Source organism: Schistocerca cancellata, chromosome 8 (assembly GCF_023864275.1).
Source record: "Schistocerca cancellata isolate TAMUIC-IGC-003103 chromosome 8, iqSchCanc2.1, whole genome shotgun sequence".
Lineage (NCBI taxonomy): Eukaryota > Metazoa > Arthropoda > Insecta > Orthoptera > Acrididae > Schistocerca > Schistocerca cancellata.
Window position 1 is genome coordinate 547,016,922 of NC_064633.1, and position 25,004 is coordinate 547,041,925.

Consider the following 25,004-nt stretch of genomic DNA (forward strand, 5'->3'; position numbering starts at 1 on the left):
GGAGAAACGTGTCAGGCGGGCGAAGTGTACTGGCACTTTGGCCCGCTCACGGCCCGCGAGCCGAAATCTTGGCCGCCCCTGCATTAGAATATCTATCATGTTTCGGTGTCATACGATAAATACAGCCCACGCCTTACCTCTGTGCGTAGCTGCACTTTAATTATAGCATCCGGTACCAAGGGGGCGAGGCTGTTCCCACCAGGGGCCAGCACCCCCCCACTGCCCGCCGTCGCAGCTCGGCTCGGTGTGGAAATCAGCGCCCCCTACTGTGCCGTGCTGCCCCCTCCCCCTTCCGCTCCTCCTCCCCCTCCCCTCATTAGCGCCGACACAGATTTACACCCTGCCGTCCTACCTCTCACTTACCCCCCCCCCGCCACTCCCCCCCCCCCTGATTACGGAAGCGCCGCACGTCACCGACGTTCGATTGCCAGCCTACTTACCCCTCCCCCTACCATCCCACACCATCCCTCCACAAGCTGCGCTCGCGGCTCCAGCCAGCACGGCTGCCATTGTTTCCGACTTCATTAGTTGCTCAGCAGCTACTGCAGCTGCATGAATTCGGAAATACAGAAGCGTCTGCTACAGTGACACCAACCTGAAACTAAAGACAATGGAAAATTTATTTGGTGGACGCATTGTTTCACTGCTATTGCCATTCATGAGCACACCTTCACTGCAAAAAAATGGTTCAAATGGCTCTAAGCACTATGGGACTCAACTTCTGAAGTCGTCAGTCCCCTAGACTTAGCACTACTTAAACCTAACTAACCTAGGGACATCACACACATCCATGTCCGAGGCAGGATTCGAACCTGCGACAGTAGCAACAGCGCGGTTCCGAACTGAAGCGCCTAGAACCGCTCGGTCACAGCGGCCGGCCCTTCACTGCAGAGAGCGCAAATAAGGTTACGGCAAAATTAATAGAAATATTTATACATCGACTTTTCGGTAAATCGAATTAGTGTTACCAACTACGATATACCGGATGTAAGATATTGATGTTTTCAGGATATCGTACCTTGTCAATATCGAGAAAAGTCGCCGCCGCCAGTCCGAAAACTGGTTTGATGCACTCTCCACGCTGGTCTGTCCTTTCGTAACGCCACAGTGTCAAGATTCATCGAGGTCTGGACGCCCACGTATGAGCAACAAATCTGAGGTTTCTAAAAATCGGTACATATCGTTGCAGACACTGTACCCATTTTAAGGAGTTGAGTAGTGAAGTTATCACGTTATCAGTTTTAGTTCGAAGTTCTCTAAGCATTAAATGTAAATTACGCCCTGATTAAAAATTCAATCTAAGGAGAGACCACGAAAGATAGATCCTGCCATATTGAGGAACAGTATGTCGTATCTAAATTCGGATGCGATCGTTTTGAGAGGATTTGATTATTTGCTCGAGATAGTGGCGACTGTTCCGGCAAAAATTCAGACGGCTCTTCTTCTTATTATTAGTAGAGGCCCTGTGCTAGAAAACTGAAGTGTTTTGACGGTTGGAGTGAAGGCAGAAGGGGAAACCTGTGGACAAAAGACGGTGTCTGTTCCTTGTACATGAAATACAGGAATGGGAGTGACAGGGAAAAGGTGGGTGGGACACTAGTGACTTCCAGCCGCACTGGGCATTGTGGAAATGCAATGGCGAAGGTGAGAAACTGTGCCCGATCCGGTCTCGAACCCGGGTTTACCGCTTCTCATGGGTTGTTGCCCCTAACCGACCCAGATTTCCAACTTAAGTCCTCGTCCATTAACCCCTACTCGCAAATTATTGATTCCCGTAGCAGTTCGGACGGTATTAGAGTATCCGCTCTAAAGCAGACTGACTTTACTCGTTTATATGTACATTCCAGTGATAGCGTGAAAGCTCGAGTAACTCCGACAATTTTAGATAAACATACTGCGGGAGAACTGCTTTGTTGTTTTCCCTTTGCAGCCACACGCAAAATGACGATTCCTTATCGTAAAACATTTTGTGTTCTGCGATTTGCTAGGAGTAATTTCTGTGAACCGTGCATTTTGTTTAAAATGTAACTAAATCCCCCATGTGGCATGTCATACACCGATGGTATACTCAATTCGATACGACCGGACGTGTGACTGAAGAGAAAAGTGTGGGACAACCAAACGTGTTTGAAGAGGATGCTGACCTTGTCAGAGCATCTTACCTTCCTAGTCCTAAGAAGCCTGTTCAAAATGGTTCAAAACACTATAGGACTTAACTTCTGAAGTCATCAGTCCCCTAGAACTTAGAACTACTTAAACCTAACTAACCTAAGGACATCACACACATCCATGCCCGAGGCAGGATTCGAACCTGCGACCGTAGCGGTCGCGCGGTTCCAGACTGGAGCGCGTAGAACCGCTTGGCCACAACGGCCGGCTAAAAAGCAAGTCTCGAGCTTCAGTTGCCAAAGACGACAGTGTAAACGTTTAAGAAAACGTTTCCTCATGCGTTCATACCGGTTACAGCTCGTACGTGCTCTAAAGCCAGATGGCTCTGGTTGACGTTATAACAAAGCAAGTGAAGTGTTGCAGCGGGAAGACGACTTGCTTCATGGTGTGGCCCTCACTGGGTTGGGTTGGGGGTGGAGACCAAACAGCGAGGTCATCGGTCTCATCGGGTTAGGGAAGGACGGGGAAGGAAGATGGTCGTGCCCTTTCAAAGGAACCATCCCGGCATTTGCCTGGAGCGATTTAGGGAAATCACGGAAAACCTAAATCAGGATGGTCGAACGCGGTATTAAACCGTCGTCCTCCCGAATGCGAGTCCAGTGTGGTCCTCACTGGTGAGACAACTTTTCGTGTATGGGGGGAGATATACACTCCTGGAAATTGAAATAAGAACACCGTGAATTCATTGTCCCAGGAAGGGGAAACTTTATTGACACATTCCTGGGGTCAGATACATCACATGATCACACTGACAGAACCACAGGCACATAGACACAGGCAACAGAGCATGCACAATGTCGGCACTAGTACAGTGTATATCCACCTTTCGCAGCAATGCAGGCTGCTATTCTCCCATGGAGACGATCGTAGAGATGCTGGATGTAGTCCTGTGGAACGGCTTGCCATGCCATTTCCACCTGCCGCCTCAGTTGGACCAGCGTTCGTGCTGGACGTGCAGACCGCGTGAGACGACGCTTCATCCAGTCCCAAACATGCTCAATGGGGGACAGATCCGGAGATCTTGCTGGCCAGGGTAGTTGACTTACACCTTCTAGAGCACGTTGGGTGGCACGGGATACATGCGGACGTGCATTGTCCTGTTGGAACAGCAAGTTCCCTTGCCGGTCTAGGAATGGTAGAACGATGGGTTCGATGACGGTTTGGATGTACCGTGCACTATTCAGTGTCCCCTCGACGATCACCAGTGGTGTACGGCCAGTGTAGGAGATCGCTCCCCACACCATGATGCCGGGTGTTGGCCCTGTGTGCCTCGGTCGTATGCAGTCCTGATTGTGGCGCTCACCTGCACGGCGCCAAACACGCATACGACCATCATTGGCACCAAGGCAGAAGCGACTCTCATCGCTGAAGACGACACGTCTCCATTCGTCCCTCCATTCACGCCTGTCGCGACACCACTGGAGGCGGGCTGCACGATGTTGGGGCGTGATCGGAAGACGGCCTAACGGTGTGCGGGACCGTAGCCCAGCTTCATGGAGACGGTTGCGAATGGTCCTCGCCGATACCCCAGGAGCAACAGTGTCCCTAATTTGCTGGGAAGTGGCGGTGCGGTCCCCTACGGCACTGCGTAGGATCCTACGGTCTTGGCGTGCATCCGTGCGTCGCTGCGGTCCGGTCCCAGGTCGACGGGCACGTGCACCTTCCGCCGACCACTGGCGACAACATCGATGTGCTGTGGAGACCTCACGCCCCACGTGTTGAGCAATTCGGCGGTACGTCCACCCGGCCTCCCGCATGCCCACTATACGCCCTCGCTCAAAGTCCGTCAACTGCACATACGGTTCACGCCCACGCTGTCGCGGCATGCTACCAGTGTTAAAGACTTCGATGGAGCTCCGTATGCCACGGCAAACTGGCTGACACTGACGGCGGCGGTGCACAAATGCTGCGCAGCTAGCGCCATTCGACGGCCAACACCGCGGTTCCTGGTGTGTCCGCTGTGCCGTGCGTGTGATCATTGCTTGTACAGCCCTCTCGCAGTGTCCGGAGCAAGTATGGTGGGTCTGACACACCGGTGTCAATGTGTTCTTTTTTCCATTTCCAGGAGTGTATATAAGCGATTAGGAGGCAATCCGAGCAACACTCTCAGATTGTCTGCAGTTGAAGCTGCCCTTTGCGGTCTAGTAAAGTCACCAGGAGATCAGAACCAATTGGCAAATTATGGGGACAAGGCATCTATTGTGCGAAACGTTGCAACTGACTCTAAATAATGAAAAGTATGTGCTCATCCACATGAGTATTAATAGAAGAGTCTGTTAAATTTAAGTTACACGAAATCTAAAGGCAGTCAGTTGTACGAAATGCCTAGGAAGCTTCGCATAGAAAATGTTGCGAAGGTGAACCAAAGGGTACGTGTCACGGGTAGAAAGAAGATGAAGCAGGCCTACTACAGAGATTGCGTACACTATGATTGTTTGTCCTCTTCTGGAATGTTACTAAGGAGTACTGGACCTTCGCCAGATAGGATTGATGGAAGACATCGAAAAAGTTCAAAAAAGGCCTGTTTAAAAAAATAAGGCGTCACACATAGCGGCGAGATATTTTGAGGAATTTTCCTTCTCCAACTTTCTCCTCCAAATGGGAAAATTTTTCTTGACGCCCACCTACATGGGGAGAAATGATCGTTCTAATAAAATAAGAGCAATCAGAGTTCGTACGGAAAAATTTAAGTGTTTGTTTTTCCCTCGCGCTACTCTGGAGAAGAACGGTGAAAAAATAGTCTGAATATAGTTCGATGAACCGTTCGATAGGCACTTAAGACCGAATTGCGTAATAGTCACGTAGATGTACGGAGAGCATCGTCCCAGTTCGGATCTACATCTACATCTTACTTTGCTATTCACAATGCCTGGCAGACGGTTCAATGAACCACCTTCGTGCTGTCTCTCTACCGTTCCACTCTCGAACGGCACGCGGGAAAAACGAGCACTTAAATTTTCCCGTGCGAGCCCTGATTTCTCTTATTTTATCGTGATGATCATGGGTGCCAACAGAATATTTTCTCAGTCGCTTCACATTTATCTTAGGCATCTCGCTTCCAGCTGGTTCGTCAGATGACCTCTCCCTTCGAACTATAACTAACTGTGTAGCCTTTAGCCCTACCGCTTTCTGTAATAGTCCATTAAAGCTGAGGACAACTGGAGACCGTGTCCTTAAACCATCAAGAAGGAATGAAAGGGTGTTGAGCGAGGGGGTCTGGGTGTCACGTGCAGTATGATAAGTGGCGCCCCCCCTAGTTCAGACGGGAAAAGCATTCGCCGGCGGAGGAGGCGCTATTGAGCGAATCGGACTATCAGCGGCGCCGTGGCCGGCCCGACGGCAATTATGCAAATCAGCGCCGGATGCGGGCTGATCGATGGCGGCCTGCCGTGTCCGCGTCACCGGCGCAGCTGCCGCTACAGCGACACGGGAGCCGCGGGGGTGTTAGCACGCAGTCAGCCACACCTACTCTGGCAAAGTCCACACTTACGACTGGTATTTACGTTGGCGCTTCACAGTTCGAGTCCAGAGGATCAAATTATTAGGATTGTGTGCTCCATCAGGTAATTTATTTAATCAGTCACTCTCCGCACACACTTGCTGGAAGGTAGGAAACGGCGCAACTTCTACGTACCGCATCAAAAAAACACGTAGAAACACACTGAAGAACCAAAGAAACAGTTTTAGGCATGCGTCTTCAAATGGCTTGGTTCAAATGGCTCTAAGCACTGTGGGACTTAACATCTGAGGTCATCAGTCCCCTAGACTTAGAACTACTTAAGGGGCTCCGGAACGCCCTATACTTGCAATGTTAAAATAACGCTTATAAATTACATCTTTCCTCACAAAGTATTTGAGGTAGGAAGTTGAACTTTTTACAGATTATTTATTGGAATATGGGCTACAACTTAACACAGGAATTTTACAAAATTTTAGTGCAGTTATTAAAGATGATTTTTTTTTTTCAATTGTAATGAAAATTCACAACATTTTTTTGCAATTTTTTATTTATATATTCAAAAATATACAGTTATTGGAAAAAGGCTGTGTTAAATTATGCAGAAGGTACTGTGTAACATTTACTGAAAGTTTGAAACAAATATGTTTGGAAGATCCTTAGAAAACATGTAATTAGTATGAGAAAATAAAAGTTTTGGGAATCGAGCGACAAAGGTTGGATTAACTTTTTAGTGCATTCCAGGTCCATAGGATGGATTATCTTCATCCTCTGCAAACTCCTCCTCCAGCTTCCTCTTGTTCCTCCTCTTGTTTACTCTTGCTTGTATTTCTAGACTCTTTACAGCCCTGTCTGCAGCCCTAAGGCGTTCCTTGTCTAAAGCAAGCATCGCTCGTACCATGTTAGAATGTTATTATTTACAGTAATAACACATACCTTTGGCTTTCGAACATTTCTCCTTTTCTTAAAAGCCTTCAGAGGATTTCTAATAACTTTACTTTTACTCATTATTATACTTCAACAAAACAGAGACTCAAGAAACAGAATTAATTACGAATATTTTCGAGATAATGACAGAGTAAATAAACATGAAACATTCGACAATCACACCAGCGATATATATTGAACCATCACAGGTTAGCCACAACACATACTTTATCTCACATCACTAAAATGTACCTGATGAACACGGACGTTAATAATAACACCATTTGACAGCAGTTTAACAGCGCCACAGTGGGTCACGCCCATGTAGAACACATTTCAAAAAAAATTTAAAAATAGTTGTAGTCTTCGGAATTGAATAAATTATATATCTATTAAAAGGTAATAGTCTGCAGATTCAGAAAACGCAAAAAAGTAAAAATTGAACTTTTCATGATTTTGAGCCTTTCCGGAGCCCCTTAAACCTAACTAACCTAAGGACATCACACACATCCATGCCCGAGGCAGGATTTGAACACGCGACCGTATCAGCAGCGCGGTGCCGGACTGAAGCGCCTAGAGCCGGCCGATGTGGCCGAGCAGTTCTAGGCTCTTCAGTCCGGCACCGCGCTGCTGCTACGGTCGCGGGTTCGAATCCTGTCTCGGGCATGGATGTGTGTGATGTCCTTAGGTTAGTTGGGGTTAAGTAGTTTATAGGTCTAGGGAACTGATGACCTCAGTGCTTACAAGGGAACCTCCCCATCGCACCCCCCTCAGATTTAGTTATAAGTTGGCACAGTGGATAGGCCTTGAAAAACTGAACACAGATCAATCGAGAAAACAGGAAGAAGTTGTGTGGAACTATGAAAAAATAAGCAACATATGCAAACTGATTAGTCCATGCGCAAGATAGGCAACATCAAGGATGGCCTGAGCTATGCAGCGCCTTGGTCCCGTGGTTAGAGTGAGCAGCTGCGGATCGGGAGGTCCTTGGTTCACGTCTTCCCTCGAGTGAAAAGTTTAATTTTGTATTTTCAGACACTTATTATCTGTCGGTCCGTCCGTCCGATGCGAGGTGACTGCGCCGTAGTATGGGGACGCTACACCTAAACAAACATCGAAACACACGACGTCAGTCGACTACGGCGCACGGAAGAGAGAGTATTCCTGCTAACGAGGCTCCCTGGCTGGCAGTTGACTGTTCGCTACTTTGGACGAGAGTGCATTAAATATGTGAGATGTATTCCGTGGGCAATATGAATCCAGCAAATATAGCTCGCGACTTCAATAACAATCGCACGGTTGTGCGGTGCGGTCGCAAAACACAGACACTAAACTTATTACAGTGAACAGAGACGTCAATGAACGAACGGACAGATCATAACTTTGTGAAAATAAAGAAGGTAAACTTTTCACTAGAGGGAAGACTTGAACCAAGGACCTCTCGTCTCGATCCGCAGCTGCTCACGCTAACCACGTGACCACGGCGCTCCTTAGCTCACACTCTCCTTGATGTTGCCTATGTTGCTCATGGACTACTCAGTTTGTATATTTTGCTTATTTTTTTTATAGTTCCACACAACTTCTTCCTGTTTTCTCGATTGATCTGTGTTCAGTTTTTCAAGGCCTATCCACTGTGCCAACTGACAACTAAATCTGAGGGGGGTGCGATGGGGAGGTTCCCTTGTTAGAGCCATTTGAAGCGCCTAGAACCGTTCCGTCACAGCGGCCGGCGCCGTCTTCAAATACAGAGATGTGTAAACAGGCAAAATACGGCGCTGCGGCCGGTAACGCCTATACAAGACAAGTGTCTGGCGCAGCTGTTACATCAGTTGCTGCTGCTACAACGGCAGCTTATCAAGATTTAAGTGAGTTTGAACGTGGTGTTAGAGTCGGCACACGAGCAATGGGACACAGCATCTCCAAGGTAACGATGAAGTGGGCATTTTCCCGTACGACCATTTCACGAGGATACCGTGAATATCAGGAATCCGGTAAAACATCAAATCTCCGATATCGCTGCGGCTGCAAAAAAAAAAAAAAAAAAAAAAAAAAAAAGAAAAAATCCTGCGAGCTCGGGGCCAACGACGACTGAAGAGAATCGTTCGACGTGACAGAAATGCAACCCTTCCGCAAATGGCTGCAGATTTCAATGCTGGACCATCAACAAATGTCAGCGTGCGAACCATTGAACGAAACACTATCGAAATGATGGCTGCACGACACAAAGCTTTACTCCTCGCCTTGGCCCGTCAACACCGACATTGGACTGTTGATGACTGGAAACATCTTGCCTGGTCAGACGAGTCTCGTTTCAAATTGTATCGAGCGGATGGACGTCTACGGGTGTGGGGACAACCTCATGAATGTATGGACCCTGCATGTCAGCAGGGAACTGATCAAGCTGGTGGAGGGTCTGTAATGGTGTGGGGCGCGTGCAGTTGGATTCATACGGGGCCCCTGATACGTCTAGATACGACTCTGACAGATGACGCGTACGTAAGCTTCCCGTCCGACGCCTACATCCGTTCATGTGCACTGAGAATTCCGACGGACTTGGACAATTTCAGTAGGACAATGCGACAATACAAATGTCGAGAATTGCTTCACAGTGGCTCCAGAAACTCTCTTCTGAGGTTAAACACTTTCGCTGGCCACCAAATTCCTCCGACATGAACATTATTGAGCGTATTTGGGATATCTTGCAACGTGCTGTTCAGAAGAGATGTCCTCCCACTCATACTCTTACGGATTTATGAGCAGTACTGCAGGATTTATGGTGTGAGTTCCCTCCAGCACTAATTCAGACATTAGTCGAGTCCATGACACGTCGTGTTACGGCACTTCTGCGTGCTCGCGGGGACCCTGCTCGATATTAGGCCAGTGTACGAGTAATAATTTATTTGGCTCTTCGGTGTATTTTGGGTAGCAGAAGTAGACTTTTACGTACTGTGGTGAAGACTGTCCTGAGCCGAACATACTACTAGGAGCAGCAGCAGTAGCAGTAGAAATAGTTTTTGTTGTTGTTATCAGTTCAGGGACTGGTTCCATGCAACTTATCAATTAAGTCCCAAGAACATGAAGAAATAAAAAATTTTAAAAAAGTTGACGTACTTAATCTTTGTCATAGTAAGCAACGAATACAAGAAGTAATTGTCAAAACGTAAACAATCAATCGAAGCGTTGACAACGATAAGTGCCGAAAGCTCATGATCGGCGAATGTAGCGTCTATGCACGGTTCTGACATCTGTTGATCTTATGGTAAGTCAGGTTTATCTTTGCTGTAGAGTCCCATTGTTGTATACGTGAACATTCATGAAAAGCTGTCTCGCTGGTTGCTGTGATATTCACTTAAATGTGGTCTCGAAGAAGGTGTGCTGTAGGCCTTTATGGTTCTCGGTGCCTCATTTGTTTTAAGGTTGTGGTTGCACTTTGGGATATAAATGTGGAATTTGTCACAAAATTGATCTTTATCATCGTAGTAAGCAACGAATATAAGATGAAATTGGCAAAACATAAACAATGAGTTGTTACAAGGAGGCTGCGAAGTTGTTTCACTAACTTCCATGACTTCATAACGCCCAAAACAAATTACAGTCCTAAGTAAGAAGTAAAAATGGGCCTAAAATTTAATAAATTTTGTATCATAACGACATACTGTCTCAGTGGTTTCATTTCAATAACACTCATAAAAGTAGTAGTACAAACTCAAATTTATGTTACAGTAATTTAAGTAGACTTACTCTCACTGTAAATGATCTCCACAATATGGTCACTATAAAAAAGGCTTGCCGGAGTCTCCTACATTCACGTAACATAATCTCCGCGACGACTGTTGATTTGAACGCCACAACTGACTGCTGAAATGCACTGCATTCGTAGAAGTTCCTCAGCTATCGCTAGAAGTCTTTGTTTTTCAATAGCATCGATGGTTACATGCGAAAAGCACTGTTACTTCAGAAAAAAATTAATAAAATGGTGATTTATTGAAGAAACCACGGGGACTCAGAGGCTGAAACTGTTGAACCTGCCACTTGGTGTATTCTTACCAACCACGCAATTACAATGTTAGTGCCCAATTGCGCGTTCCGTTTAGAGCGCTGAAACGAACGGGAAAAGTCCCTTGTGTAAACGCGTCACAAAATACTCATGGGTATCGCACGAACAGAGATCAAGCACTCATGATGTTGACTTGTACAGAGAAATGAGCAATTCGTGCTTTCTATACAGCCACTGCAATATAGGCAGTGGCACTGAAAAACTCTTAAAAAAAAGGTTGACGAGAGGAAACAGGAAACATGACGTCTCTTGGCATAGAAATAATTTTACAGGATATATCATGCGATTGTCGTAATAAAAACACAAAATTTAGTTAAATGTAATAGCTATTTTCCACTGTATATAATAGTGTTTATTCAGAAATTTAATGTGTCGCTTACATTGGACAAGCTGCTCCTATCGATCAAATACGTGTCCAGAAAATTACTAGTCAGCCTCTCAAAAACCATACTTTTGGTACATTAACATGTTCACTGCCGTACCAATTCTCTTTTGAAGCCTCAGTGGCATCTCTTTTTCACTGCAGTGCTGTGAACGCAGAATTTTTATTTTCTTCTCGGTTTCTTCCGCTGTTTTCTTCCTCTATTCGTTGAACACAAGTATATTTCTGTTGCTCCTGTTATGATTATCTTTAATTTTCGTGTCAAAAAGACATGACTGCAGTTCTTTTTACGAAGTTGTCATATTCTGTCTTCTGTCTCTTCGAAATTCCTTGTCACAGCGTGGAAGTCGCGAAGTGCACAGGTGCCAGATGTCTTCGTCACATGGCAGTGCTTCTGCGAGGTAACACTTTGGCTTCTATCGGCAACATTCTTTTAACAGTTTTCACGGGCCGATATATAGACTACTTGACTTCGGTTTCGTACGAAAGCTGGCAGTTGTGTGGGAGGTGGCGAGTTTAGACAGTTTTCGCAACTCCGCTGGATTCTTCTGCGCAAAAAGAAACGTGTATGTTGGTACTTCGGTATTCTTTACATACCATAGGAAGTAAAATCTGAGAGTCCGAATGTCCTGGTACCACTTCATTTAAAAACCACAAGCAAATGAGATCACGTGTTAGTTGGCTTTTTTTAAAATTATATTTATTTGGCCTCTAGGTGCCCAGCTATTTAACCAACTACATTGTTATTTAATATGTTTATAATTACATATTCATTTGTTACGTCACACTTAATTTTTGATACATGTCACTATTTTTTGATTGCGTATTGTCACTGCATGTAAATCAACCATTATAAACTTCCTTATTCTTTTGCTGAGGACATTAATAACTGGCAATCATATGTGATTTGGACAAGTTTTGTGGGATTCATCATTGGTAATAAATAACTAATCGGGCAAGAGATTGCCACTGTACACAAATAACCAGTTACAAAATGACTGTCAGCAGAGTCTTCTTCTGGTATCAGTTGCTGGTGTGTGTTTGTAGAATCAATCAATTATTGCGGTAGCTATGGCTCAATCTTAGGATGCCTACGTCTTCCAAGTGCTCTGCGATGTTGACATACATCTTTAGCTACTGGACAAGGTTCGTGACTCTTGTGTGCAGGGGAATACCTGGTTTGACGGCGTCCATATGAATTTGCCGAGCTAACTGCCGTAGCGGGAACATCCGAACAGTTCTTGAGAGGTGTCTTCGCAGTATGGAGAGGTTGAGACTTCTGTTCTGTAGAGATGTACTGAATTACAATGGCGTCTGAGCTAGTCTTGAATCTTTAGCTCATGAACAACAGAAAATTTGTTAGGATAAATATGCAGGTCCTTTCACAGTAGACAATCTTTCCGAGCCAATTCGGTTTTGGCGATCCTATACGTGTCTAATTTTTTCCAAGATGTCAACTTGGTCAACAAGTTTTCGTCGGTATTTATTTTCTAGAGTCAGGAGCACGCACGTAGGATTCTACAGATACACGATTTCAAGTAAGGAAACAGACGGTTTTTGCCCAGAAACGAGCAAATACCACATTCTCTTTTGTCTTCGTCGTAACAATGTTGGCAATATAAACACACAGATGTTTCGTTGTCTGTACTTCTCGAAGCTTCCTGGCAAATTAATTAAAACTTTGTGCCGGACCGAGACTCGAACTCGGGACCTTTGCCTTTTGCGGGCAAAGGCTCCGCCGACTGAGATACCCAAGAACGACTCACGACCCGTCCTCACAGCTTTACTTCCGCCATTACTTCGTCTCCTACCTTCCAAACTTCACAGATGCTCTCCTGCGAACCGTTATAAATTTCCTAATTCTTATGCAGAGGATATTCATTCTGGAAACATCCCCCAGGCTGTGGCTAAGCCCTGTCTTCGCAATATCCTTTGTTAATGGAGTGCTAGTCTTGCAAGGTTAACAGGTGAGCTTTTGTGTTTGGAAAGTAGGAGACGATGTACTGGCAGAAGTAGAGCTGTGAGGACGGGTTGTGAGTCGTGCTTGGGTAGCTCCGTCGGTAGAACAGTTGCTCACGAAAGGCAAAGGTCCCGAGTTCGAGTGACCGTCCGGCACACAGTTTTAATCTTCCAGGAGGTTTCACATGAGCGCGTACTCCTCTGTAGAGAGAAAAATTCATTCTGTACCTCTCGACATTAGAAAGTTTTGGCCCTTGTAACTATCCGCATTTCGTTAGGTTGGTCTTCTATTTACCAACGCCCATTAGTAACCTGTTCAGTGACCTCCATGAAGTCCATTCCAAGTTGTGTTCGACTGGTAAGCATTCTGCTGGTTTTAGCCCTGCTTGGACATGACTGATATTGGCTGCCCTCGATATTTTTTTTTTCTGGCGTTCTTGGCTGGTGTATTTACTACAAGATATTCTTTGTCGCGAAATGAAGTTATTGGTAACCAGCTGTTGGCCAATACAGTGACACTGTGTGTTGTTTACAGAAACACGGCCCGCGGATGAAGTGCGCGGCGTGCAAGATCATCGCGCACACGAGCTGCATCGCGACGCTGATGGACCGCGTGCGCTTCACGTGCAAGCCGACGTTCCGCGACGTGGGCGTGCGCCAGTACCGCGAGCACACCTCCATCCACCACCACTGGGTCCACCGGCGCTCGCAGAAGGGCAAGTGCAAGCAGTGCGGCAAGGTGAGTACACTCACTACGATACGGTTCACATCGTATCACCGACAAAATCAAATTTCGCATCAATCCCACGACCACCAATAAATATAGACAAGGTATCGTCTGTCGCCTCGTACGAACACACATAGGTTTATCAATGTATAAATTTCCAGAGGAGCCGCCATTGACTGATTGATCATACACTGAAGCGCCAAAGAAACTGGTACAGATATGCATATTCAGGCAGAATACGGTGCTGCGATCGGCAACGCCTAAATAAGACAACAAGTGACTGGCGCAGTTGTTAGATCGGTACAATGGCAGGTTATCAAGATTAGTGTTAGTGTGAACGTAGTGTTATAGTCGCCGCACGAAAGATGGGACACAGAATCACCGAGGTAGCGCTGAAGTGGGGATTTCCTGTACAAGCAGTTCACGAGTCTACCGTGAATATGAGATGAATATCAAACCTCCGACATACACTCCTGGAAATGGAAAAAAGAACACATTGACACCGGTCTTTAACACTGGTAGCATGCCGCGACAGCGTGGACGTGAACCGTATGTGCAGTTGACGGACTTTGAGCGAGGGCGTATAGTGGGCATGCGGGAGGCCGGGTGGACGTACCGCCGAATTGCTCAACACGTGGGGCGTGAGGTCTCCACAGTACATCGATGTTGTCGCCAGTGGTCGGCGGAAGGTGCACGTGCCCGTCGACCTGGGACCGGACCGCAGCGACGCACGGATGCACGCCAAGACCGTAGGATCCTACGCAGTGCCGTAGGGGACCGCACCGCCACTTCCCAGCAAATTAGGGACACTGTTGCTCCTGGGGTATCGGCGAGGACCATTCGCAACCGTCTCCATGAAGCTGGGCTACGGTCCCGCACACCGTTAGGCCGTTCTTCCGCTCACGCCCCAACATCGTGCAGCCCGCCTCCAGCGGTGTCGCGACAGGCGTGAATGGAGGGACGAATGGAGACGTGTCGTCTTCAGCGATGAGAGTCGCTTCTGCCTTGGTGCCAATGATGGTCGTATGCGTGTTTGGCGCCGTGCAGGTGAGCGCCACAATCAGGACTGCATACGACCGAGGCACACAGGGCCAACACCCGGCATCATGGTGTGGGGAGCGATCTCCTACACTGGCCGTACACCACTGGTGATCGTCGAGGGGACACTGAATAGTGCACGGTACATCCAAACCGTCATCGAACCCATCGTTCTACCATTCCTAGACCGGCAAGGGAACTTGCTGTTCCAACAGGACAATGCACGTCCGCATGTATCCCGTGCCACCCAACGTGCTCTAGAAGGTGTAAGTCAACTACCCTGGCCAGCAAGATCTCCGGATCTGTCCCCCATTGAGCATGTTTGGGACTGGATGAAGCGTCGTCTCACGCGGTCTGCACGTCCAGCACTAACGCTGGTCCAACTGAGGCGCCAGGTGGAAATGGCATGGTAAGCCGTTCCACAGGACTACATCCAGCATCTCTACGATCGTCTCCATGGGAGAATAGCAGCCTGCATTGCTGCGAAAGGTGGATATACACTGTACTAGTGCCGACATTGTGCATGCTCTGTTGCCTGTGTCTATGTGCCTGTGGTTCTGTCAGTGTGATCATGTGATGTATCTGACCCCAGGAATGTGTCAATAAAGTTTCCCCTTCCTGGGACAATGAATTCACGGTGTTCTTATTTCAATTTCCAGGAGTGTAGTTGCGGCCGGAAAAAGATCCTGCAAGAACGGAACCAACGACTACTGAAGAGAATCGTTCAGTGTGACAGAAGTGCAACCCTTCCGCAAATTACTCCAGATTTCAATGCTGGGCCATCAACATGTGTCAGCGTGCGAACCATTCAACGAATCATCATCGATATGGGCTTTCGGGGCTGAAGACCCACTCGTGTGCCCTAGATGACTGGGCGACAAAAAGCCTTACGCCTCGCCTGGGACCTTCAACAGCGACATTGGACTGTTGATGACTGGACGCATGTTGTCTGGTCGGAAGAGTCTCGTTTCAAATTTTATCGAGCGAATGGACGTGCACGGGTACGGAGACGCCGTCATGAATCCGTGGATCCTGCATGTCAGCAGGGCACTGTTCAAGCTGGTGGAGACGCTGTAATGGTGTGTGGCGTGTGCAGCTGGAGTGATAAGGGACCCCTGATATGTCTAGATGCGACTCTGACAGGTGACATACTTAAGCGTGTTGTCTGATCACTAGTATCCATTCATGTCCAGTGTGCGTTCCGACGGACTTTGGCAATTCCAGCTGGACACTGTAGTAATTCTGGACGTGTGGGGTGACGCAGAGTGGTTCCATGAACACTTTTCTTTGTTTAAACACTTCCACTATTCACCGAAGTCCCCGGACATGAACATAATTGAGCATATCTGGGATGCCTTGCAACGTGCTGTCCACTCCCTCGTACTCTTTATGGACAGCCCTTCAGGATTCATCGTGTCAATTCCCTTCAGCACTACTTCGGACATCAGTCGAATCCATCCCACGTTGTCTTGCGGCACTCTTGTGTACTCGCCGGGGCCCTACACGATATTAGGCAGGTGTACCAGTTTCTTTGGCTGTTCAGTGTAAATGTCCTGTAGGCAATAACGACACGGGTTGGAAAGTTCTCCAAACTCGCCGCCAATGAACATAGAGCAGAAACGATGCGAACAGTAGCTACACTAAGCCATGCTTGCCACACCACGATTGAAACGATTGATGCAAAATATCGAATACTTTTCGTTGAAGAGTGTAATGATTTGTACTATTATTGCTTTAGCGCTGATAGATCGTATTTTACCACACACCAAGGCGGAAACACATTTAGTCTAGGTGGTGGGTTGTGGCCACACCCGGACGACGAGAACTGCTACGGGTTCGCTGTGTGACACTTGGCAGGGCAGTTTAAACACAGAGTGCAAATTGCTGCCGTCACTATGGCCATTGTGTAAACTGGAGAGTGAGCACACGAGTTTCCAAACTCTTTGGACGCTACGTTAGAAGAAGCACACACATACACAATGTTCCGCTAGGTATACCAAGCCCGACAATATCACGTTCGCCCTCGTGTGTGACAGTTATTCGTAGCTAAAATGTTTAAATGTTCTAACATTTTACAATTTTCGCAGTATTCACGATTGAATAATCTTAGACCATATTATTTTAGACTTGTTCAGTAAGCCGGTGTAATTTCAGTGCAACGATTGGTCCCCTAGTGGCCCCGAGTGGCCCCGAGTGTCAAGCTACAAACACAAAGGCTCGGGATTCAATCTGGAGGCGGATTTGTGATTCTGCGATTCTTTCGCCTCTGACAGTCGTTTCTTAATGTGAAAATATGTGAGTTGCAAGCTGATGCTAAGCCCTCGTTAAACTGTAGCTCGTCGTTTAAGTAGATGGGTTAATTCAGTCCAAAGGCCGGAGGATGAAAGAGTACATCGTCATGTCTTTTAAAACTCCGCCGCGTTGGAACCGACGTTCAGGTTGAGAAGGCCTTCTACATCTACATTTATACTCCGCAAGCCACCCATCGGTGTGTGGCGGAGGGCACTTTACGTGCCACTGTCATTACCTCCCTTTCCTGTTCCAGTCGCGTATGGTTCGCGGGAAGAACGACTGTCTGAAAGCCTCCGTGCGCGCTCTAATCTCTCTAATTTTACATTCGTGATCTCCTCGGGAGGTATAAGTAGGGGGAAGCCACCTCCTTTGTTGATGGACTACATTTTCTAAGGACTCTCCCAATGAATCTCAACCTGGTACCCGCCTTACCAACAATTAATTTTATATGATCATTCCACTTCAAATCGTTCCGCACGCATACTCCCAGATATTTTAAAAAAGTAACTGCTACCAGTGTTTGTTCTGCTATCATATAATCATACAATAAAGGATCCTTCTTTCTATTTATTCGCAATACATTACATTTGTCTATGTTAAGGGTCAGTTGCCACTCCCTGCACCAAGTGCCTATCCGCTGCAGATCTTCCTGCATTTCGCTACAATTCTCTAATGCTGCAACTTCTCTGTATATTACAGCATCATCCGCGAAAAGCCGCATGGAACTTCCGACACTATCTACTAGGTCATTTATATATATTGTGAAAAGCAATGGTCCCATAACACTCCCCTGTGGCACGCCAGAGGTTACTTTAACGTCTGTAGACGTCACTCCATTGGTAACAACATGCTGTGTTCTGTTTGCTAAAAACTCTTCAATCCAGCCACACAGCTGGTCTGATATTCCGTAGGCTCTTACTTTGTTTATCAGGCGACGGTGCGGAACTGTATCGAACGCCTTCCGGAAGTCAAGGAAAATAGCATCTACCTGGGAGCCTGTATCTAATATTTTCTGGGTCTCATGAACAAATAAAGCGAGTTGGGTCTCACACGATCGCTGTTTCCGGAATCCATGTTGATTCCTACATAGTAGATTCTGGGTTTCCAAAAACGACATGATACTCGAACAAAAAACATGTTCTAAAATTCTACAACAGATCGACGTCAGAGATATAGGTCTATAGTTTTGCGCATCTGCTCGACGACCCTTCTTGAAGACTGGGACTACCTGTGCTCTTTTCCAATCATTTGGAACCTTCCGTTCCTCTAGAGACTTGCGGTACACGGCTGTTAGAAGGGGGGCAAGTTCTTTCGCGTACTCTGTGTAGAATCGAATTGGTATCCCGTCAGGTCCAGTGGACTTTCCTCTGTTGAGTGATTCCAGTTGCTTTTCTATTCCTTGGACACTTATTTCGATGTCAGCCATTTTTTCGTTTGTGCGAGGATTTAGAGAAGGAACTGCAGTGCGGTCCTCTGTGAAACAGCTTTGGAAAAAGGTGTTTAGTATTTCAGCTTTCCGCGTGTCATCCTCTGTTTCAATGCCATCATCATCCCGGAGTGTCTGGATATGCTGTTTCGATCCACTTCCTGATTTAACGTAAGACCAGAACTTCCTAGGATTTTCTGTCAAGTCGGTACATAGAATTTTACTTTCGAATTCACTGAACGCTTCACGCATAGCCCTCCTTACGCTAACTTTGACATCGTTTAGCTTCTGTTTGTCTGAGAGGTTTTGGCTGCGTTTAAACTTTGAGTGAAGCTCTCTTTGCTTTCACAGTAGTTTCCTAACTTTGTTGTTGAACCACGGTGGGTTTTTCCCGTCCCTCACAGTTTTACTCGGCACGTACCTGTCTAAAACGCATTTCACGATTGCTTTGAACTTTTTCCATGAACACTCAACATTGTCAGTGTCGGAACAGAAATTTTCGTTTTGATCTGTTAGGTAGTCTGAAATCTGCCTTCTATTACTCTTGCTAAACAGATAAACCTTCCTCCCTTTTTTTATATTCCTATTAACTTCCATATTCAGGGATGCTGCAACGGCCTTATGATCACTGATTCCCTGTTCTGCGCTTACAGAGTCGAAATGTTAGGGTCTGTTTGTTATCAGTAGGTCCAAGATGTTATCTCCACGAGTCGGTTCTCTTTGCTTATTCCTTGATAGCTTCAGAATTTACACGAGTGTACAAAAAATTCCGGAATTTGTTTTATTGTTGGCGTACAAACTACCTCAGTGCTGTAACTACAGCGGCAGCTGGAACAAACACTAGATGTGCATTCGACCTGGCAATTGTGACCAGGTAGTGATAAGTAGTGTTAGACCTGCGCCCGTAGTGTGTCACAAATCGCAAGGAACAACGAACTGAAGATCTCTAAATCAAGTATTCGAGGATTCTCGAGAACGCTTTGAAGAAGGGATAAGTACGTGGAAAGTTTTTTCGAAACACCTTGTCTCTCGAAAAGAAAACACCCACTCGCGGGCCACTGCCGCGGCTTGACTAAAATAAGAAACGCGCACAATGCTTTTCTGGAAAAATTGGTGTTATCATTACGAGCCTACCACGAAACAGTAAAGTGCAGAATAGGTGTCTGATGGTTCGCCAAGAGGGAAGGCGGTTCGAATGTGCCACAGGAATTTAGCTACATCCCAAAAAAGCACTTGTCTGCAGTTCAAAATGGTTGTATGAACATTCCACGTGTTGTTGTACTATCTAGAACCTAACGCAGTGAAACTATCATAACTTTCCCTTTTTTTATTTTGTTAATCCCATCTCGAAGGTTAAGAAATGACTGGGGATGGGGAGGGGGCGCAATGCGTATTAGAGTTTTTGAATCGCATTCTAGAAATGCACGAATGCTATATCGTTCATGCCAGAAAAGTACTAATATTTCCGACCGTTAGTTCTTTCTGGAAACATCCGCCAGGCTGTGGCTAAGCCATGTCTCCGCAATATCCCTTCTTCCAGGAGTGCTTGTTCTGAAAGGTCCGCAGAAGAGATTCTGTGAAGTTTGGAACGTAGGAGACGAGGTATTGGCAGAACTGCAGCTGTGTGGACGGGTCGTGAGTCGTGCTTGGGTAGCTCAACTGGTAGATCACTTACCCGGCGGAAGACAAAGGTCCCGAGTACAGTTGTAACTAACCGATTACTACGGGTTATTAAGTTATTAATGGGAATGTAAATGCTTATTGCTTGTGAAGTTAACTTGAGAAGATTAGGGTCGCCACTGACTCTAACCATACAACTAATCGAAGGTTTGGTCGAGTCGGAAAATAAATTAATTTGATCACAGACCAAAAACTCACAAAAATGCACACGTGGTGAGGTCGCTCATAGCGGATACGATGTAATTAATAGTATTCCCCGTGCACTGTTCGCGACAATCAAACATTTAAAATAAAATAGCACATGCAAGAACACTGTGCAGAAGATCAGCTCCCAGCAACACACCTGAAAGTAAGACTTAATCTAAAGCATTTGTCATAATATACAAGGGGAGACTAATCACTGGACCTGTGCATAAGGAAACGCATTGGATGTGCTAACGGGAAACCTACGAGGTGAGTGGCTTAGGTGCAAAAACGTAATCTCGGAACACAAGAGAAAATTGTAGATAAAATCATTTATTCCTAAGGTAAGGATGTGAGGCCTGTACACGATTCCTGATAACACGTGGTTTGTGGAGACACAATTTCTAGGTATAGTGCCAAATTCCAACAATATCACATCACACAATCATGTTAACATTATCTAAAACAAACATGCGATCGGACAGTTAGTGATGCCGGTAGCCCAACAACTATAATGTTCTACCACGTGGTTGGCTCCTCACGGACGAAAGACACATAAAGCACGGAAAATTTACGAGAAGGCAAAGCTCTAAATATTTAGAAAGGTGAAAGCTTATGCAGGCACAGCTGAAGGCAAACAGACATTCATACAGAAGCGAGTGCTCACTTCTTATCGACACCTTTGTGTGGCGTTCTTCCGGCGGATCCAAGTCTGCTACAGAAATTTGCTAAAAGAAAAATCTGCCAAAGTTTAGCATTCCTTGCTGCGACAAGGCAACGCAATCTTCCAGATTTGAAGAGCGAGACCAAAAGCTAACAGCTCTCCCCTCGCCAAGTAACAACGCGCCACGCGGTCAGTCTAACTCACCCTTCTTCGACTGGAGCACAGCTGTGGACGCTTCCCGTACCGGCGGCAGAATGCCCCCTTTTTCCTCCCCAGCCTCCTCCTCCACGCTCCGCGTGGACCGGAAAGCCCAAAGATGCCATTTCCGCCACCAACCTAACGCAGGTGGATTTCTCACAAGTAGTGCAAACCTCTTTGCCTACTTGACCACTACGAGAGTTGGCTATTCTGTACCAGTGCTGCTGAATCTCTACGACTATCGCAGACTTTCTGCAGCAGACCACGCTACCGTCTAGCAACGTGACACACAACCACATTCATTCAATCACGCCACTATGAGAGTAGAGAGAAAAGAGAAACAAGGAAAAGAAAGAGAAATACTTGTGAAATTGGGCTACCGGACTAATGAAAGGTGGCTACAGGACCCTTTCATAGTTTTAATCTGTCAGGAAGTTTCGTTAGTTCTTTACCTCAGAGTAGTCAGCTTATAATACCCTACTGCCTGTATTAATTCTCGCGCTACACGTTTGTCACATCCACAATGCAATGGGCACAGGATGAGATTACAAAGTAGCGCCGGTAGCGAGCAGGGACCGCTTGCAGTCTGCAGGCGGTTTTTCCTCTGTGGGGACCGGGGACTCGCCGCCCACGCAGCGTTCTGAGACGATATGAGATGCGCAGACCGGTCCTCCGGATTAGCCACACACATTTGCGTCGTCGGCGACGGCGCAGGCTCTGTTTGGAAAACCTGCGCCGTGGGACAGGGAGACGATATTAGCCGCGCAAACAGCGCCAACCTTCAGGAGCGCCTTGTTTCCTGTGCATATTTCCCTGCTGGCTCCTAACGCACGTGTACAGCACCTGTGTTGGTGAGCAAGTAGGGAGGCGGCAGCGAGGAGAAGGGCGGAGAATACTTTGTGTCGCCAGTGGCAGCCCCACGACTCACGTTCCAGTCGTTGCCTGTCCTGGTAGCACTACGTTGGGGTAAGCGTCACCTTTTGGTCAAATGTTTGAGCTGAGCGGATTACACAATGGTTTTCTATCCGAAATTTCATAGTCAAAGAGTGGAAAATGAACAAATGGAATAACAAATTCACCAGTGTGAGGTGTAATTAAAAAAAAATAGATATTTTAATTCCTAGAAACTAATCAGGTTAATTAAGAAAAACGTAATTTGAGGGAAACCTTTTGTACATATTTGCCTAGCAGAACGAACAAATGGGATATCAAATTGACCCTGGTGAGGTGTGATTTTATAAAAAAAAAAGTGTGTAAGTAATCAGTGTAAATAAGAGAAAAAAATGGCTCTGAGCACTATGGGACTCAACATCTTAAGTCATAAGTCCCCTAGAACTTAGAACTACTTAAACCTAACTAACCTAAGGACATCTCACACACCCATGCCCGAGGCAGGATTCGAACCTGCGACCGTAGCGTAAATAAGAGAGCCTTGATTACTGATTTGAGGGAAAATTTAAATATTTCATAAACAGCTGCTGATAGCTACACAAAGGGAATGTTAAAAAGTTTCTCTCTTCAAGCCCTAGCTACTTTGCGCGTAAATAGGTTTTTTGGTGTCATATTTTCTTGTGAAAATGGCTTCCTTCGAATAAATCACAAAATTAATGAAATGTAGAGAACACAAGACGCTAGGAAAGCAGATGAGGTGCCAAATGGTTCATCTCTTCAAGGCGTAGTTATTTTGTCTACAAAAGTTGCCTTGGTGTATTATTTGCTTTTTAAAATGGCGTTCGAATAATATACTAAACATTGAATATTACGAAAACATTCATTCTTTTCTTTCTCAACATATCTTAAATATAAAAAAATTAGAAAAGCTGGTTATTTTTTTTATGAAATTATTTATCTCAAAGTAAGAAATAAAATAGAGGGATGAACATTTGATGTGCTGTTGAATGATGTTCGAAATAATGTGCAGCAAATGATGTGGCTATACAGAATTTAAAGTCAATGTTGAAGAATACTAGAGGATATTTGCCTGGTGATTAAATTTAAACGCTCGGAAAAGTATTGCCGTTGTTTCTTAACGTAACATTTCTCGTGTTTGCTTTATGCTGCCCATAACGAACAGTGCTTTTGCCATATCTAAACCCCCATGAGAATCAGCCCTAAATGATACACATGCTCCCTGATGCTCACGCTACAAAGAGAAGTGGCAGAATGGGGCTATTCGCTGAAGCGTCGGGTGAGTCAAATGAAAACCTTAAATTTGTAATAACAAATCGAAATTTCGCGCCGTTATCCTGTACATTGGTAAGCGTTCTACAAACAGCGTGCAGAATGGCCTGAGGGCAGCATAGTGCAGATGCGCACATACCTTCGCAGTATCAGTATAACGTGGCCGCCCCACTTGCGACTTGCACCAGGGAAGAACAGCGTCTTGTTGTTCGGGTTTTGCGTAGTGAAGGTGTGAAACCTATTGAAATTCATCGAGGAACGAAGGTTCAGTACGGTGATCCATGTTTGTCACAGCAGCAAGTCTACGAATGGAGTAGGAAGTTCGCAAATTGTGTGACTTCAGTGGAAGATGCTCCTCGTCCAGGTCAGGCACAACGAGTTGTGACGCCACAGAACATTGCAGCAGTTGAAGCAATAGTGAAGGAAAACCGCCGAGTGACACTGAATGACATTGCAGCATGTTTACAGATTAGTCATGGGTCAGCACATCACATTGTGCATGATGTGCTCCAGTTGCACAAAGTTTCTGCGAGATGGGTGCCACGGCAGCTGGCTCCTGAAATGAGAAAACGACGTGTTGATGCTTGTGAAGAACTTCTTCGGCGCTTTGAACGAGAAGGTGATGGCTTCCTTGCAAGAATCGTTACTGGGGACGAAACCTGGGTTCACTTCCAACACTCGGAAACGAAGAGAGCGAGCAAGGAATGGCGCCATTCCTCATCACCAAAACCAAAGAAGTTTGGAAAAGAACCGTCAGCAGGGAAGGTTATGCTGACATTTTGGAGCATTACATGCCTAGAGGGACCACTGTCACCGTTGCATCGTACACAGATCTCCTAAAAAAATCATCTGCGGCCTGCAACCAAATCAAAGCGGCGTGGATTGCTGTCAGCAGGTGTCCTTTTGCAACATGGCAATGCAAGGCCCCACAATGCCCGTACAACAGTTGCAACAATCACAGACATGTATTTTGAGTGTCTTCCTCATCCACCATACTCACCAGACCTTGCCCCAAATGATTTTCATATGTTTGGACCATTCAAAGACGCAATGGGAGGAAAGAAGTTCCGTTCTGTTGAAGAGGTACGCCACGCGGTGCATGAGCGGTTGCGCGGACTACCAAAAGAATTTTTTTCTGAAGGAATATATGTACTTTGTAAGCGCTGGAGGACTTTAATTGAGCGTGGGGGAGATTGTTGGAAAGTGATACAGCTTTGTACCACTTCTGCACAACAAATAATATTTAAAAATACAGGGTGTTTCAAAAATGACCGGTATATTTGAAACGGCAATAAAAACTAAACGAGCAGCGATAGAAATACACCGTTTGTTGCAATATGCTTGGGACAACAGTACATTTTCAGGCAGACAAACTTTCGAAATTACAGTAGTTACAATTTTCAACAACAGATGGCGCTGCGGTCTGGGAATCTCTATAGTACGATATTTTCCACATATCCACCATGCGTAGCAATAATATGGCGTAGTCTCTGAATGAAATTACCCGAAACCTTTGACAACGTGTCTGGCGGAATGGCTTCACATGCAGATGAGATGTACTGCTTCAGCTGTTCAATTGTTTCTGGATTCTGGCGGTACACCTGGTCTTTCAAGTGTCCCCACAGAAAGAAGTCACAGGGGTTCATGTCTGGCGAATAGGGAGG

The 25,004-nt window shown here is 46.1% G+C and overlaps 1 protein-coding gene across 5 annotated transcripts in view; it reads left to right on the forward strand.

Annotated features, from left to right (window-relative positions):
• The window catches only part of LOC126095046 (eye-specific diacylglycerol kinase), a 1,048,134-nt gene that overhangs the window by 762,405 nt on the left and 260,725 nt on the right, over positions 1–25,004 (forward strand). For all 5 annotated transcript variants that reach the window (XM_049909722.1, XM_049909721.1, XM_049909723.1 and 2 more), the window contains exon 3: positions 13,487–13,690. In XM_049909722.1, coding sequence (XP_049765679.1) covers positions 13,487–13,690 — 204 coding nt within the window. The remainder of the gene's footprint in view (positions 1–13,486; positions 13,691–25,004) is intronic.